Source organism: Hemitrygon akajei, chromosome 12 (genome assembly GCF_048418815.1).
Source record: "Hemitrygon akajei chromosome 12, sHemAka1.3, whole genome shotgun sequence".
Classification (NCBI taxonomy): Eukaryota; Metazoa; Chordata; class Chondrichthyes; order Myliobatiformes; family Dasyatidae; genus Hemitrygon; species Hemitrygon akajei.
In genome coordinates, this window is record NC_133135.1 from 104,629,804 (window position 1) to 104,645,043 (window position 15,240).

The following is a 15,240-nucleotide window of genomic DNA, read 5'->3' on the forward strand; positions in this document are numbered from 1 at the left end:
TGCATTTTAATTTTATTTTATTAATTATTGATTATTTATGGCAATATTTTGTTCCATGTGCTGTGTGGGTGCTCCATGGACCAGAGGAACGTGGTTTCATTTGGTTGTACAGTCAGATCACAATAAACTTGACCTTGAGGATGCCCAAGGAAGCAGCTGTTAAATACAAACACCATTTAAAGTTCACATCGAGTCCTGGGATGGTCTCACGACTTCTTTTGCACATGGGCACAATCGTACTTCCCCCGCACAATCTTGAGCTTGACGCCGGGCAAGTCCTGTGTCCTCCCCCCTTCCACCAGCACGATGTTGTGCTCCTGGAGGTTGTGGCCTTCTCCAGGGATGAAGCAGATCACCTCCTTGCCGTTGCTGAGCCGGACGCGGGCACACTTGCGGTTGGCCGAATTGGGCTTCTTGGGCTTGCGGATCATGGTTTTGAGTACCACACCCTTGAGCTGAGGGTGCCCAAAGGTGGCGCCCAGCTTGTGAGGGGGCCTCTTGGGTTTGCCAGCCTTGTGCATCTGGTGGAGGGTGGCCATGCACCGGCCATTCTGCCACTGAGCTGCAGAGGGCAACGTAAACACTTGCTGGAGGAGGGAAGTTGGTGAGGAACCCGCCAACCTCACTGCCCCTGCAGGGAAACAGAGCAAAGTTATTGAATTAGAACCAAAGTTACTGAACTAGTTCCCCACAACTATTGGGGAATTTAAATTCAGTTCATTAAATATAATACTTCTCTCTAAAACTAAAACTATAATCTCTCCAGCAACAAGGACAAAAGGCGACATTCATCACTGAGGTCCCTCACACATGGGAAATGTTATTGCCACCATCAGGGAGGACTTACAGGAGTGCTAAAGACCTGGGTTTTAACCTTTAATTTTACCAGAGGGAAAAAAATGGCTGGAGCAACTCAGCACTTTAATGCAAGGGTGCATATTAGGTGTGTCAAAAAAAAAACTTGTAAAGATTAGTGAAATTAGTAAAAAATGCTCCACGAGGTGACGGAAGAGATTGATGAGCCTCTGGCTAGGATCTTTATGTCCTCGTCCACGGGATGGTACTGGAGGATTGGAGGGAGGCAAATGTTGTCCCCTTGTTCAAAAAAGGTAGCAGGGATAGTCCGGGTAATTATAGACCAGTGAGCCTTACGTCTGTCGTGGGAAAGCTGTTGGAAAAGATTCTTAGAGATAGGATCTATAGGCATTTAGAGAATCATGGTCTGATCAGGGACAGGCTCATTCTCCATCACTCCAAGGAGAAAAGGCTGAGTGCCCTTGACTCACCCTGTTTTGATAAGGCATGCTCCCCAATCCAGGCAACATCCTTGTAAATCTCCTCTGCCCCCTTTCTATAGTTTCCACATCCTCCCTCTAGTGAAGCGACCAGAACTGAGCACAGTACTCCAAGTGGGGTCTGACCAGGGTCCTATATAGCTGTAACATTACCTCCCAGCTCCTAAATTCAATTCCACAATTGATGAAGGCCAATACACCGTACACTTTCTTAACCAGAGTCAACCTGCGCAGCTGCTTTGAGCATCCTATGGACTCAGACCCCAAGATCCCTCTGATCCTCCACACTGCCAAGAGTCTAACCATTAATACTATATTCTGCCATCATACTTGACCTACCAAAATGAAGTACTTCACACTTATCTTTGTTGAACTCCATCTGCCACTTCTCAGCCCAGTTTTGCATCCTATCAATATCCTGCTGAAACTCCATACTATCCACTACACCGCCAACCATTGTGTCATCATCATTCTAGGGGCGTATAGTCTGATGGGAGTTCAGGGAGCTGGGTTAAGCACAATAGGCAGCGATTCAAACAGAGAGAGGAGAAATGGGCTAAAAATTCTATATCTGAATGCACGAAGTGTCAGAAATAAGGCAGATGAGCTTGAAGCTCAGGTGCGAATGGGTAACTATGATGTTGTTGGGATAACGGAGACACGGCTGCAGGGAGATCAGACCTGGGAAATGAATGTACAAGGGTATACGTGCTATCGTAGGGACAGAAATGTGGGCAGAGGGGGTGGGGTGGCCCTGTTGGTGAGGAATGAGATTCAGTCCTTTGCAAGGGGGGACATAGGATCAGGAGAAGTAGAGTCTGTGTGGATAGAACTGAGGAATAGATAGGGCAAAAGGACCCTCATGGGTGTTGTCTACAGGCCACCAAACAGTAGCATGGATATTGGGTGCAAGTTGAATAGGGAGTTAACATTGGCATGTGGCAAAGGTAATGTCGCAGTAGTTATGGGGGATTTCAACATGCAGGTGAAGTGGGAGAATCAGGTTGGTGCTGGACCCCAGGATAGGGAGTTTGTAGAATGTCTACGGGATGCATTCTTGGAACAGCTTGTACGAGAGCCGACCAGGGACAAGGCTATTCTGGATTTAGTGTTATGTAATGAATAGGATTTAATAAGCGATCTTGAAGTAAAGGAGCCATTAGGAGGTAGTGATCATAATATCACTTATTTTTTATCTGCAATTTGAGAAGGATAAGGGCAGCTCGGAGGTGTCAGTGTTGCAGTTGAACAAAGGAGACTATGGAGCCATGAGGGAGGAGCTGGCCAAAGTTAACTGGACGGATATCCTAGCAGAAAAGACAGTGGAACAGCAATGGCAGGTATTCTTGGGAATAATGCACAAGGTGCAAAATCAGTTCATCCCCCGGAGAAGGAAGGATTCAAAGGGGGGAAAGAGGCCACAGTGGTTGACAAAGGAAGTCAGAGATTGCATAGCATTAAAAAAAAGGAAGTATGACAGAGCTAAGGTGAGTGGGAGGACAGATGATTGGGAATTTTTTAAGGAACAACAGAACTTAACTAAAAAGGCAATACGGGGAGAAAAAATGAGGTACGAACGCAAGCTACCCAGGAATATAAAGGAGGATAGCAAAAGCTTTTTTAGGTATATGAAGAGAAAGAAGATAGTTAAGAACAATGTTGGGCCCTTGAAGAATGAATTGGGTGAAATTGTTATGGGAAACAGAGAAATGGCAGAAGAATTTAATAAGTACTTTAGATCTGTTTTCACTAAGGAAGACACAAGCAATCTCCCAGATATATGGATGGGCCAAGGACATAGGGTAACAGAGGAAATGAAACAGATTGACATTAGGAAGGAAACGGTGATGAGTAGACTGATGGGACTGAAGGCTGACAAATCCCCAGGTCCAGATGGTCTGCATCCTAGGGTACTAAAGGAGGTGGCCCTGGAAATTGCGGATGCATTGGCAATCATTTTCCAATGTTCCTTAGATTCAGGATCAGTTCCTGAGGATTGGAGAATGGCTAATGTTATCCCACTTCTTAAGAAAGGAGGGAGGGAGAAAACAGAGAACTATCGACCTGTCAGCCTGACATTGGTGGTGGGGAAGATGCTAGAGTCCATTATTAAAGATGAAATAGTGGCATATCTAGATAGCAGTGATAGGATTGGGCCGAGCCAGCATGGATTTACCAAGGGTAAATCATGCTTGACTAATCTATTGGAGTTTTTCGAGGATGTAACCAGGAAGTTAGACAGGGGAGATCCAGTGGATGTAATGTACCTTGATTTTCAGAAGGCATTTGATAAGGTCCCACATAGGAGATTGGTGGGTAAAATCAAAGCTCATGGCATTGGGGGGAAGACATTGACATGGATAGAAAACTGGTTGGCAGATAGAAAGCAAAGGGTAGCGGTGAATGGGTGTTTCTCGGAATGGCAGGTGGTGACTAGTGGGGTGCCACAGGGCTTGGTATTGGGACCACAGCTGTTTACGATTGACGTCAACGATTTAGATGAAGGCATTGAGAATAACATCAGCAAGTTTGCTGATGATACTAAGCTGGGTGGCAGTGTGACATGTGATGAGGATGTTAGGAGAATTCAGGGTGACTTGGATAGGCTGGGTGAGTGGGCAGATACTTGGCAGATGACGTTTAATGTGAATAAGTGTGAGGTTATCCACTTTGGGAGTAAGAACAGGAAGGCATATTATTATCTGAACGGTGTAGATTTAGGTAAGGGAGAAATACAAAGAGATCTAGGAGTCCTTGTTCATCAGTCACTGAAGGTGAATGAGCAAGTGCAGCAGGTAGTGTAGAAGGCTAATGGAATGTTGGCCTTTATTACAAAGGGAATTGAGTACAAGAGCAAGGAAATCCTTTTGCATTTGTACAGGGTCTCCTGGTGAGATCACACCTGGAGTATTGTGTACAGTTTTGGTCTCCAGGGTTAAGGAAGGACATCCTGGCTGTAAAGGAAGTGCAGCGTAGATTCACAAGGTTAATTCCTGGGATGTCCAGACTGTCTTACGCAGAGAGGTTAGAGAGACTGGGCTTGTACACGCTGGAATTAAGGAGATTGAGAGGGGATCTGATTGCAACATATAAGATTATTAAGGGATTGGACAAGATAGAGGCAGGAAATATGTTCCAGAGGCTGGGAGAGTCCAGTACCAGAGGGCATGGTTTGAGAATAAGGGGTAGGTCATTTAGGACAGAGTTAAGGAAAAACTTCTTCTCCCAGAGAGTTGTGGGGGTCTGGAATGCACTGCCTCAGAAGGCAGTGGAGGCCAATTCTCTGGATGCTTTCAAGAAGGAGCTAGATAGGTATCTTATGGATAGGGGAATCAAGGGATACGGGGACAAGGCAGGAACCGGGTATTGATAGTAGATGATCAGCCATGATCTCAAAATGGCGGTGCAGGCTCGAAGGGCCGAATGGTCTACTTCTGCACCTATTGTCTATTGTCTATTGAATACTGTACTTAAGGTAGATACTTCTGTTTGTGAGAGTGGGAGGCAGCAGGTTCAAAGGGGGATGTGAGGAGCAAGTTTTTTTATTGAGAGAGTGGTGGATGCCTGGAATGGTGATAGAGGTAAGTACATTAGAGGCTTTTAAGAGACGTTTAGATTGGCACATGGAGTGAGGAAGATGGAGTGATATGGCCATGATGTCGGGAGGAGGGATTAGTGTTTGGGTGTTTTTCATTTGTATTTTAGCTGGTTTGGCACAACATTGTGGGACAAATGGTTTGTACCTGCCCTGTACTGTTCTATGCTCTATAAATCCAGACACTGTGGAACTACTGGGAAATGACAGCGTCAAACAGCAGGACGCTGAACACAATTACAGTTATGTACAAATAAAGAATAAAATTCAACTAAACTTTTGTGTCTGACTCAATGTATGTAGTGGGTCAATTATGAGAATATAGCAGGAAAGACACTGAAGTGCCTACACTCACCACAACAACAGCAGAATGACAAGGCAGGGTTTGTTTGTGTGTGTAATCCATCACAAAGCGCCTGCTGAAAATGGAGAAACCAGTCAAGTGGACCATCACTCATCACTAATGAGGCAATCTCCATGCTTCAGGACTATTGGACTATTTTTAACTGACTAACTAGCAGATTTTCAAGAAGGCTGCCACAGACAGCTATATATATATATATCTCTCTCTCTCTAAAAAATAAAGGTGCCGGGAAAAGGGCCAGTGACAGCACGAAGGATCCCACCCTGCTCAGGGACTGTTTGTCCCACTCCCATCACGGAGAAGGCTACACCAGGATCACCAACTCAGAAACAGTTACTTTCCCCAAGCAGTAAGGCTGAACGACACCTCCACCCACTGACCCACCCCTCCACACCCCCACCCACCACTACTTTATAACTTCCTGTCTATCACCTTATGTACAGACACTCCTGTGTCTAGCGTCACTTTATGGACATACATTCAATGTATATAAGCTATATGATGTATTTATATTTATTGCATTTTTTATAGTTATCATTGTGCTCTTTAGCTTATTCTGTTTTTGTTGTACTATATTGGATCCGGATTATTTCATTCTTCTTTACGCTTGTATACTGGAAATGACATTAAACAATCTTGAACACTCAATGTTTTAGGAAAAGTTTCTTCCGCTCCACCATTTGGTCCATGAACACCACTTCACTATTCCTCTTCTGAACCGTTTATTTCAATATGACTTGCGCTAGTGTTTATGTACTGCTGCCCAAAACAGCACATTTCACAACGTCTGCCAATGATACTGAGTTGGATTCTGATTCTCCTAAAACTCTAGCTCAAGGTCTCTCTGGGAGGGCTCTTGCTATTGCTTGCATGGTGGAGGGTGTTTCTGCTGGTGCGGGGGGGGGAGGGGTCAATGCTCTGCTGCGTGTGGGAGGAGATGGGGCTTTGGGCGTCTAATGCTTCTATCATTCATTCTATGTTTTGTGGATGTCTGTGCAGAGTAAGAATTACTGTGTATATTCTCTGATAATAAATTGAACCATTTGAACCCTGTGATTCTGCGGTCCTGATCCTTGGCAACTCCACATCCAAACTGGCTCAACCACTGACTGTGTCCAGGGCCACTGGGAAGGGACAGTAACCTTTGTTAGTGATGTCCACGTCCCACAGGAAATTTATTTACATATTTTATCAGGCTGCTGATCGAGATGCCCAAGTCACCCCCTCCACTGGATTCACACTGGTATGCAGCAGTACACAACCTGCTAATCACCGCAGCCACAGCTGACCAATGCCCCTCACCGTCACCAAGTCCCTCACTTAAATCCACCGGCAGTCTGTGACAAAACTTCTCCCTGGCTACACAATTCCAAAGATTCACCATGCTCCATCTTCAAAATTCTCCTGGTCCCAGGCAAGCCTGAGACTGAACCCTGGGCTACAAATTTCCAAGGATTCACCACACTCTGACTGCAATCCTCATGATCTCAGATGAGCCTGCCCTTCATTCTGAGACTGAGCCCTGGCTACACAATTCCAAAGGTTCACCACACCCTGAGTCTGCAAATCGTCCTGATCCCAGGTGAACCAGAGATTCAGCCCTGAGGCCAGACTCCTCAGGCAAAGGGAACATCCTCTGAGAGCTCCAGAATGCAGAGAACCCCAGTCTACTTTCCCCCCTGACTACGGAAGCCCACCCTCACAGAAACCAGCGTGGTGAATCTTTGCTGAAGTTCACCCATTCACAGGTCAGCACGTGAAACATGTCTGACCCAGGAGCAGTCTCAGCAAGGCCTCAGGTAAACCTGCAATTTATATATTGAGTTCCCCAGGTCCACAGTGGAACTGCAAGCCAGGATTCTGGGATCCATTCTGAATCTCCACAGGTAAACAGGCAAAGGTAAGAAGGTGCTTTACACTGACCAACCAGTGATGAATATTTGAATTATTAAGTTGGATTACATTGTCTCGATGGTGGGGTAGAATTTGCTGCCGATTCTCGAGTCAGAAGACAAGTGACACAGCAGCCTGTACCATCATAATCAGTGAGTTGTTTTGTTGGTCTCCCGTCACTGTGAACTGGTGACACCTCTCTGACTGTTGTTAGGGAGAGAGGGAGCCTGTGACATGTCGAATTGTTCAATAGTTTTAGTTAGACTGCAGACTAAGGTCACTCTTGGGGGCTTTGTTATTGCTTGCTTTGTGGGTCATGGGTGCTGGTGCTTCCTGCTGGTATGAGTGGCAGAGGGGCAGAGGGGGCTTTGGGGTTCTTATATGTTTCTGTCATTCATTCTTTGTGGTTCTCTTGTTTTGTGAATGTCTGTGAAGAGAAAGAGTTTCAGGTTGTATACTGTATGCACTCTCTGATATTACATTTTGAATTTATTTAAAATCTTACATCCATTCCATAATGTGAGGGAATAAAACTGTTTGCGTTATGACTCCATTGCTAAATTTAAAAGTCTAATGGCTTGTAGAAAGAAGCTGCCCTGTAACCTGTTGGTCCTGGCTTTAATGCTGTGATAGCATTTGCCAGATGGAAGCAGTTTATATTTGGGGTGACTGGTGACCACGATGATCTTCCAGGCTTTCTTTCTGCACCTGCTGCTATAAATGACCTGAGTGGAGGGAAGTTCACATCCACAGATGTGCTGGACAGTCTGTACCACTCTCTGCCGTGCCCAGTGATCGAGGTTGGTGCAGATCCTGTACCAGGCAGCAATACATCAGTCAGTAGGCTCTCAATGGTGCCCCTGTAGAAGGTCTTGACGATTTGGGGGCCCTTGCTTCTTCAGTCACCTGAGGTGGAAGACACTGTTGTGCTTTTTTTGCCACAAAGCCGATGTGTACAGTCCAGGTGACAGCATCGGTGATGAGTATACCGAGAATCTTGAAACTACTCACTCAGCTCCAGATCCATTGATATTGATCAGGCCAAGCCTCTCTCCGTTCTTCCTGTAGTTCACAATAAGCTCTTTTGTTTTTTGGATATTGAGAGAGAGGTTGCTATCCTGACACCACGGGGTCAGGGGGGTCAGCCTCTCCTCTGTAGGCTGGAAACAAGGCCGATCAAAGCTGTCAATTGGAGCTGTGTGTGGCAGCACTGTCGTGGGTGTAAAGGGAGTAAGAAGGGAACTCGGAACACAACCCTGGGACACCTGTGTTGAGGATCAGAGGGGCAGAGGTGAGAGAGCCCATCCTTACACCTGTCGGTGATCCGAGAGGAATTCCAGGATCCAGCTGCACAAGGCGGGGTGCAGGCCAAGGTCTCTGAGCTTCCTGTCAAGTCTGGAGGGAATTATGGTGTTGAATGCTAAACTGTAGTCCAGGAACAGCGTTCTAACATATGCATCCCTCTTCTCCAGGTGAGTTAGAACGGTGTGTAGTGCTGTGGCTGTAATCTTTAACCGACCTCTCAAAGCATTTGCTTTTTATTGAGGTGAGTGCGACAGGACACCAACCATTCAGGCATGCTACGTTGATTTTCTTAGCTACAGGGACAATGATGGACGATTTGAAACAGGAGGGTACTTCACACTGGGACAGGGAGCGATTAAAAATGTCTGTAACCACATCAGCCAGCTGTTCAGCCCACACTTTGAGGATGTGCCCTGGGATATCGTCCAGCACCACTGCTTTGTGGCTGTTGACACGTTGGAATGTTCTATGTACCTCAGCCTCGGAAATGACCAAGGTGCAGGTCTCGGCGATGGCTCTCCTCGGGGGTTCAATCCTATTAAACTCAAATCGAGCGTAAAAAACATTTAGCTTTACCGGGAGTGAGGCAGCAATGTTGGCTGTACTGCTGTGTTTCCTCTTGAAGTCTGGGATGGTGTGCAGTCCTTTCCATACGCTGCATGCGTCATTGTCACAGAGTTGTAGAAAAGTATGTATGGAACCGGAGGAGATAGCAGAGGTACTTAATGAATACTTTACTTCAGTATTCACTATGGAAAAGGATCTTGGTGATTGTAGAGATGACTTACAGTGGACTGAAAAGCTTGAGCATGTAGATATTAAGGAAGAGGATGTGCTGGAGCTTTTGGAAAGCATCAAGTTGGATAAGTTTCCGGGATCAGACGAGATGTACCCTAGGCTACTGTGGGAGGCGAGAGAGGAGACTGCTGAGCCTCTGGATCTTTGCATCATCAATGGGGATGGTGGAGGTTCTGGAGGATTGGAGGGTTGCAGATGTTGTTTCCTTATTCAAGAAAGGGAATAGAGATAGCCCAGGAAATTATAAACCAGTGAGTCTTACTTCATTGGTTGGTAAGTTGATGGAGAAGATCCTGAGAGGCAGGATTTATGAACATTTGGAGAGGCATGTGATTAGGAATAGCCAGCATGGCTTTGTTAAAGGCAGGTCGTGCCTTATGAGCCTGAATGAATTTTTTGAGGATGTAACTAAACACAGTGATGAAGGAAGAGCAGTAGATATAGTGTATATGGATTTGAACAAGGCATTTGACAAGGTACCCCATGCAAGGCTTATTCAGAAAGTAAGGAGGCATGGGATCCAAGGGAACATTGCTTTGTGGATCCAGAACTGGCTTGTCTACAGAAGGCAAAGGGTGGTTGTAAACAGATCATATTCTGCATGGTCAGTAACCAGTGGTGTGTCTCAGGGATCTATTCTGAGACCCCTACTCTTCGTGATTTTTATAAATGACCTGGATGAGGAAGTGGAGGGATGGGTTAGTAAATTTGCAGATGACACAAAGTTTGGGGGTGTTGTGGATAGTGTGGAGGGCTGTCAGAGGTTACAACGGGACAGTGATAAGATGCAAAACTGGGCTGAGAAGTGGCAATTGGAGTTCAACCCCGATAAGTGTGAGGTGGTTCATTTTGGTAAGTCAAATATGATGGCAGAATATAGCATTAATGGTAAAACTCTTGGCAGAGTGGAGGATCAGAGGGATCTTGGGGTCTGAGTCCATAGGACACTCAAAGCAGCTGCGCAGCTTGACTCTGTGGTTAAGAAGGCATATGGTGCATTGGCCTTCATCAATTGCGGGATTGAGCTTATGAGCTGAGAGTAATGTTGCAGTTATATAGGACCCTGGTCAGACCCCACTTGGATTAATGTGCTCGTTTCTGGTCACCCCACTATAGGAAGGATGTAGAAGCCATAGAAAGGGTGCAGAGGAGATTTACAAGGGTGTTGACTGGATTGGGTAGCAAGCCTTATGAGAATAGGTTGAGTGAACTCAGCCTTTTCTCCTTGGAGCGATTGAGGATGAGAGGTGACCTGATAGAGGTGTATAAGATGATGAGAGGCACAGTCAGAGGCTTTTTCCCAGGCTGAAATGGCCAGCACAAGAGGGCACAGTTCTAAGGTGCTTGGAAGTAGGTACAGAGATGTCAGGGGTAAGTTTTTTATGCTGAGTGGTGAGTGCATGGAATGGGCTGCCGGCGACGGTGGTGAAGGCGAATACGATAGGGTCTTTTAAGAGACTCCTGGACAGGTACATAGAGCTTAGAAAAAAGGAGGGCTATGGGTAACCCTAGGTAATTTCTAAGGTAGTGACATGTTCAGCACAGCTTTGTGGGCCAAAGGGCCTGTATTGTGCTTTATGTTTTTTATGTTTCTAAATCACCATATACAGCCCTGAGATTCATTTTCTTGTGGGCATACTCAATAAATCTATAAAATAGTAACCATAACCAGTGCTCTCTTCAACAAGAATCCTTACAGTGAGGAGCTTCACATCCAAGTTATACCCGTTCCCCTTCAACATCCATTCATGGATAGGGACGGGGCAATATCTGACATTCCAACCCCAAACCAACACAACAACCACCAGAACGTCAGCACTTGCGGGCTGCCCTCAGTACGTGCTCAGTCGTTGACTCAAGCATCACTTTTCACCGTCCGTCTCGATGTACGTGTGATAACTAAATTAATCTGAACCTGAACTTCCTGACTAAATCTCTCACCTGCAGACAACGAAGAAACCCAGGTCCGAATGGTACCCACAGCAAACATCTCTTCAGGTCTGTAGAAGGAAGCCGAACGTTTTCGGTCCTGCGCAGTAAGGGAAGACAGATCAAATGAGAGGTGGGCGAAGTGGTTTGCTGAGTTCAGCTTCAGAATCAGAATCAAGTTTAATATATATAAAATAGTGGGGAAAAAGTAGTGAGGTAGTGTTCATGAGGTCAATGACTATTCAGAACTCGGATGGCAGAGGAGAAAAACCTGTTCCTGAATTGTTGAGTGTGTGCTCCTGTACCTCTGTCCTGATGGTAATAATGAGCAGAGGGCATGTCCTTGGTGATGAGGGTCCTTAATGATGGACACTGACTTGAAGCTGTCCTGGAAACTACGGAGGCTGGAGCTGAGTTCCAAGCAGACAGAAGAGCTCAAAATCATGGTGGTTTTTTACAGATGACCTGTGTAGCTGAGGCCAAATTAATATGTATAATCAGTGAATTAGTAAAACACTGATCATCTAGTGCTGAGGAAGGGCAGATTTTCCAAAATGTTAGATATTATTCCTGTCAATACAGCCACTGTTAATTCACTTTTTTACGGTTACACAGTAGTTTAATAAATTCTTCAGAGGGTTTAAAAACTAAGGGAATCAGCGCCTTCTGGCCATAACCTTTGATACCTTTACAGATTTGTCAACCTCCATTTTAAATATATTCAATGACTTAGCCTCCACAGCCATTTGTGGCAAGGAAGTCTACAAATTCACCACTCTGGCAAAAGAAATTCTTTCTCACCTCCATTCTAAATGGATTTCCCTCTACTCTGAGGCTGTGCCTTCTGGCCCTAGACTCTCCCACTATAGGAAACACCATCTGCACATCCACCTAATCGATGCATTTCAATACTGATAGATTTGAATGAGACTCCCCTCCCCCCCACCAATTCATTCTTCTCAACTCTAGCGAGTACAGGTCCAGAGCCATCAAACTTTAATTTCATTCCTGGGATCACCTCCTCTGGACCCTCTCCAATGCAAGCACATCCCAGATAGGGGCCCAAAACTGCTCACAATACTTTCACCAATACTTTGTTAAGCCTCAGTATCAAACCCTTGCTTTTATATTTTGATCCACTTGAAATGAATGCTAACACTGCCTTTGAGTCCCCATCACCGACTCAATCTGCAAGTTAACCTTTAGGAAATCCTGCATAAGGACTCCCAAGTGTCTTTGCATCTCCGATTTCTGAATTTGCAAGGATTCCCTTGTCCATTCATCCCACACCACTAATCTCCCTCCCAGCCCTTATCCCTCCAAGCAGTTTTCCTCCCTCTCTCGATCTCCTTGACGACAACCACCCTACCTCCCTCACTCTCTTCACAGGCCACCTCCCTCCCTCACCCTCCACACCAGCAACCATTCTTCCTCCCTCACCCTCCTTGCTGACAGCCATTCTCCCTCCCTCTTCTCGCAAACAGCCATCCTCCCTCCCTGCCCTCCTCAACACCAGTATCATCCACAACCTAACCGAGCAAACCTGAGAATTCATGTCCCAAATCCCCCCTCCCACATTTCCTCCTCCCAGCTGGATTTGACGGTTTAATTCTTAGATTAGCCTATTTAATTGTTCTGCAATTTAACAATTAATTTTCTGCTTGCATTTTAAGTAGTTTTTTTATTATGTGTCTAGTGGCTATACAAAGTATAGTTCTGGAAGTTTCTTTGTTCCGCATGAAATGAAGAAGTGGTTTCTCCCTGGTTAGCTTGGTACTGTATTATTCGAATGAGTACTTTCTAACTGGTTGTCCCTTATCTACAAATTTGAATGGAATATTCCTTATCACAGTAGTTTAAAAATAGCTGTTTTATGCTAGATGATCTCTTTTCCATAGTAGACCCATCACTGTTGTGTTCCTGGTCTCTCTGTTCTATCAACCCTTAATAAAACGACTGTGAGTCAACACGTGTTGTGCCTAAACACAAGAGATTCTGCAGATGCTGTGAGCCCAGAGAGAAGATGTTAGAGGAAGTCAGCAGGTCAGGCAGCATCTTTGGAAAATCGACATCTTTGGGCCAAGACCCTTCTTCAGGACTGGAAAGGGAAGAAGTTGCCCGAATAAAAAGGTGGGGGGAAGGGGATTGAGGCTAACTAGAAGGTGATAGGTGAAGACAGGTGGGTGGGAAAGATAGAGGTCTGGAGAGGATAGGAGAGAGGACCATGGGATAAAGGGAAAGAGAACAGGGCTCGGGGGAGGTGATGAACAGATGAAAAGAGGCCAGTGTGGGGGATAGCAGGGCAGAGGGAAGGAATTTTTTGTTGACCGGAAGGGGAAATCAAATACAAGGTGTTGCTCCTCCACCCTGAGGGTGGCCTCATCGTGACACAAGAGGAGGCCCTAGACCGACAGGTGGAGAGGAACGGGAATGGGAATCGGAATAGCAGTTAAAATGGATAGCCACTGGGAAAATCTGCTTTTGGTGCATGGTGCAGAAGTGATCGACAATGCGGTCCCCAATTCATGACAGGCCTCACCAATGGAGGGGAGCACAGGACAACCCCTGCAGATTCACGGGTGAAGTGTTGCCTCACCCAGAAGGACTGTTTGGAGCCCTGAATGGGAGTAAAAGAGGAGGTGAATGGGCAGGTGTGGCACTGGCAGGGAGATTAGTGGGGATAGATGAATGGACAAGGGAATCACAGATCCCTGTAGAAACCGGAGAGAGGAAAGGAGATTAAAGAGACATGTTTGGCGGCAGGATGCCTTAGGAGAGATGGCTGAAGATGGGGAGGCTCATCGGGTGGTAGGAAGATGAACAAGAGAAACTCTCTCCTTGTTACGGTGTCAGGAGGATGTGGTGAGTGCAGATGTCCAGGAAAAGGAAGAGATGTGGATGAGGGCAGAATCAATGGTGAAGGCATGGAAACTCTGTTCTTTGAGGGAGGAGGACATCTCCTGGAAAGGAAATCCTCATCGTGGGAACAGGTGCAGCCGAGACAAAGGGACTGAGCCTTTTTACAGGAGACAGGGTGGGAAGAAGTATAATGAAGATAACTACAGCAATCAAGTTTATAAAAGATGTCGGTGCACAGTTTGTCTCCAGGGATTGGAAAAGGGGAGAGAGCGGTCAGAAACGGACCAAGTGAATTTAAGGGCAGGGTGGGAAATTGGAGGCAAAGTTGATGAAGACAACGAGCAGAAGCTGGGTCCATGAAGCAGCACAGGAAGAGCATTGCCGGCGAACGGAGCTTGTCGTGCCTCTTTCCTAACTTCTAAACGAATTTAAACATCGTCCCCAATCCCCACCTGAGGCCCCCGTCCACGAGCTCCCTCAAACCCATTCCGGAGCACTCTCCCACCACCCGGTCTCCACCGCTCCATTGCCGGCACCGACAGTTCATGATCGACCCTCTTCACTAGCCCGTCGGAGTAAACTGAATCCCCGTCCCCAACCTCCCCCCACATCCCGCGACTATCGACCCACGATAAAATTCCCCTCCGTTCTCACCCGGGGAGACCAACCGCTAATCGACCCCGAGGCTCTTTTCCGACTGAACTCGGGCTCGAAGCAGGACTAGGCCGCGTTGCGATGGCGACGGGGAGGAGGTGGACGGCGGCGGCGGGCAGACAAGAGGCGGGGCGGCCGGGCGCGTTTTCGAAACGCGGTCCCGCTGAGCGCGGGCGGGGCGCCGGGATCTAAATCCTCAGTCTCGGCTCAGCCCCCGCGGGCCTCCCGCTTGCCCCGCCCGGCCCTATGGTCAGAGTGGCGGCCGGGGCCGCAGCGCAGACTCCCGGACCGCGATGTAGGTAGGACCGCCTACCCCCGCAATCTGGGGAATGGAATAGTGATGGAGGGAGGGAGGAGATGAGTGAGTGAATGAATGCATAACTGGGAGGATGGGAAGGAGGGATTGAGTGACGGGGGGTGGTGACAGATAGAAAGTGACTGTAGGAAGGAGGGGGGAATGAGTGACGGAGGGGATGAGTGAGGGAGGGAAGGAGGGATTGAGTGACAGCGGGGTATGACTGATGCAAAGTGACTGTGGGAGGGAGGAA

General features: G+C 46.8%; 2 protein-coding genes across 2 annotated transcripts in view; one reads left to right on the top strand and one right to left on the bottom strand.

Moving 5' to 3' along the window:
- mrps12 (mitochondrial ribosomal protein S12) overlaps window positions 1–15,240 on the bottom strand; it is a 17,761-nt gene continuing 2,521 nt past the window's right edge. The window contains exons 2-5 of the mRNA XM_073062454.1: window positions 14,693–14,880; window positions 11,192–11,279; window positions 5,246–5,309; window positions 1–631 (exon numbers count right to left, since the gene is read on the bottom strand). Of these exons, the coding sequence (XP_072918555.1) occupies window positions 207–631; window positions 5,246–5,309; window positions 11,192–11,279; window positions 14,693–14,880 (765 nt within the window). The 3' untranslated portion in view covers window positions 1–206. The remainder of the gene's footprint in view (window positions 632–5,245; window positions 5,310–11,191; window positions 11,280–14,692; window positions 14,881–15,240) is intronic.
- Window positions 14,793–15,240, top strand: part of LOC140736644 (E3 SUMO-protein ligase ZBED1-like) — a 13,938-nt gene continuing 13,490 nt past the window's right edge. Inside the window, exon 1 of the mRNA XM_073062455.1 lies at window positions 14,793–14,991. The gene's annotated coding sequence lies outside the window, so the exon portion shown is untranslated. The remainder of the gene's footprint in view (window positions 14,992–15,240) is intronic.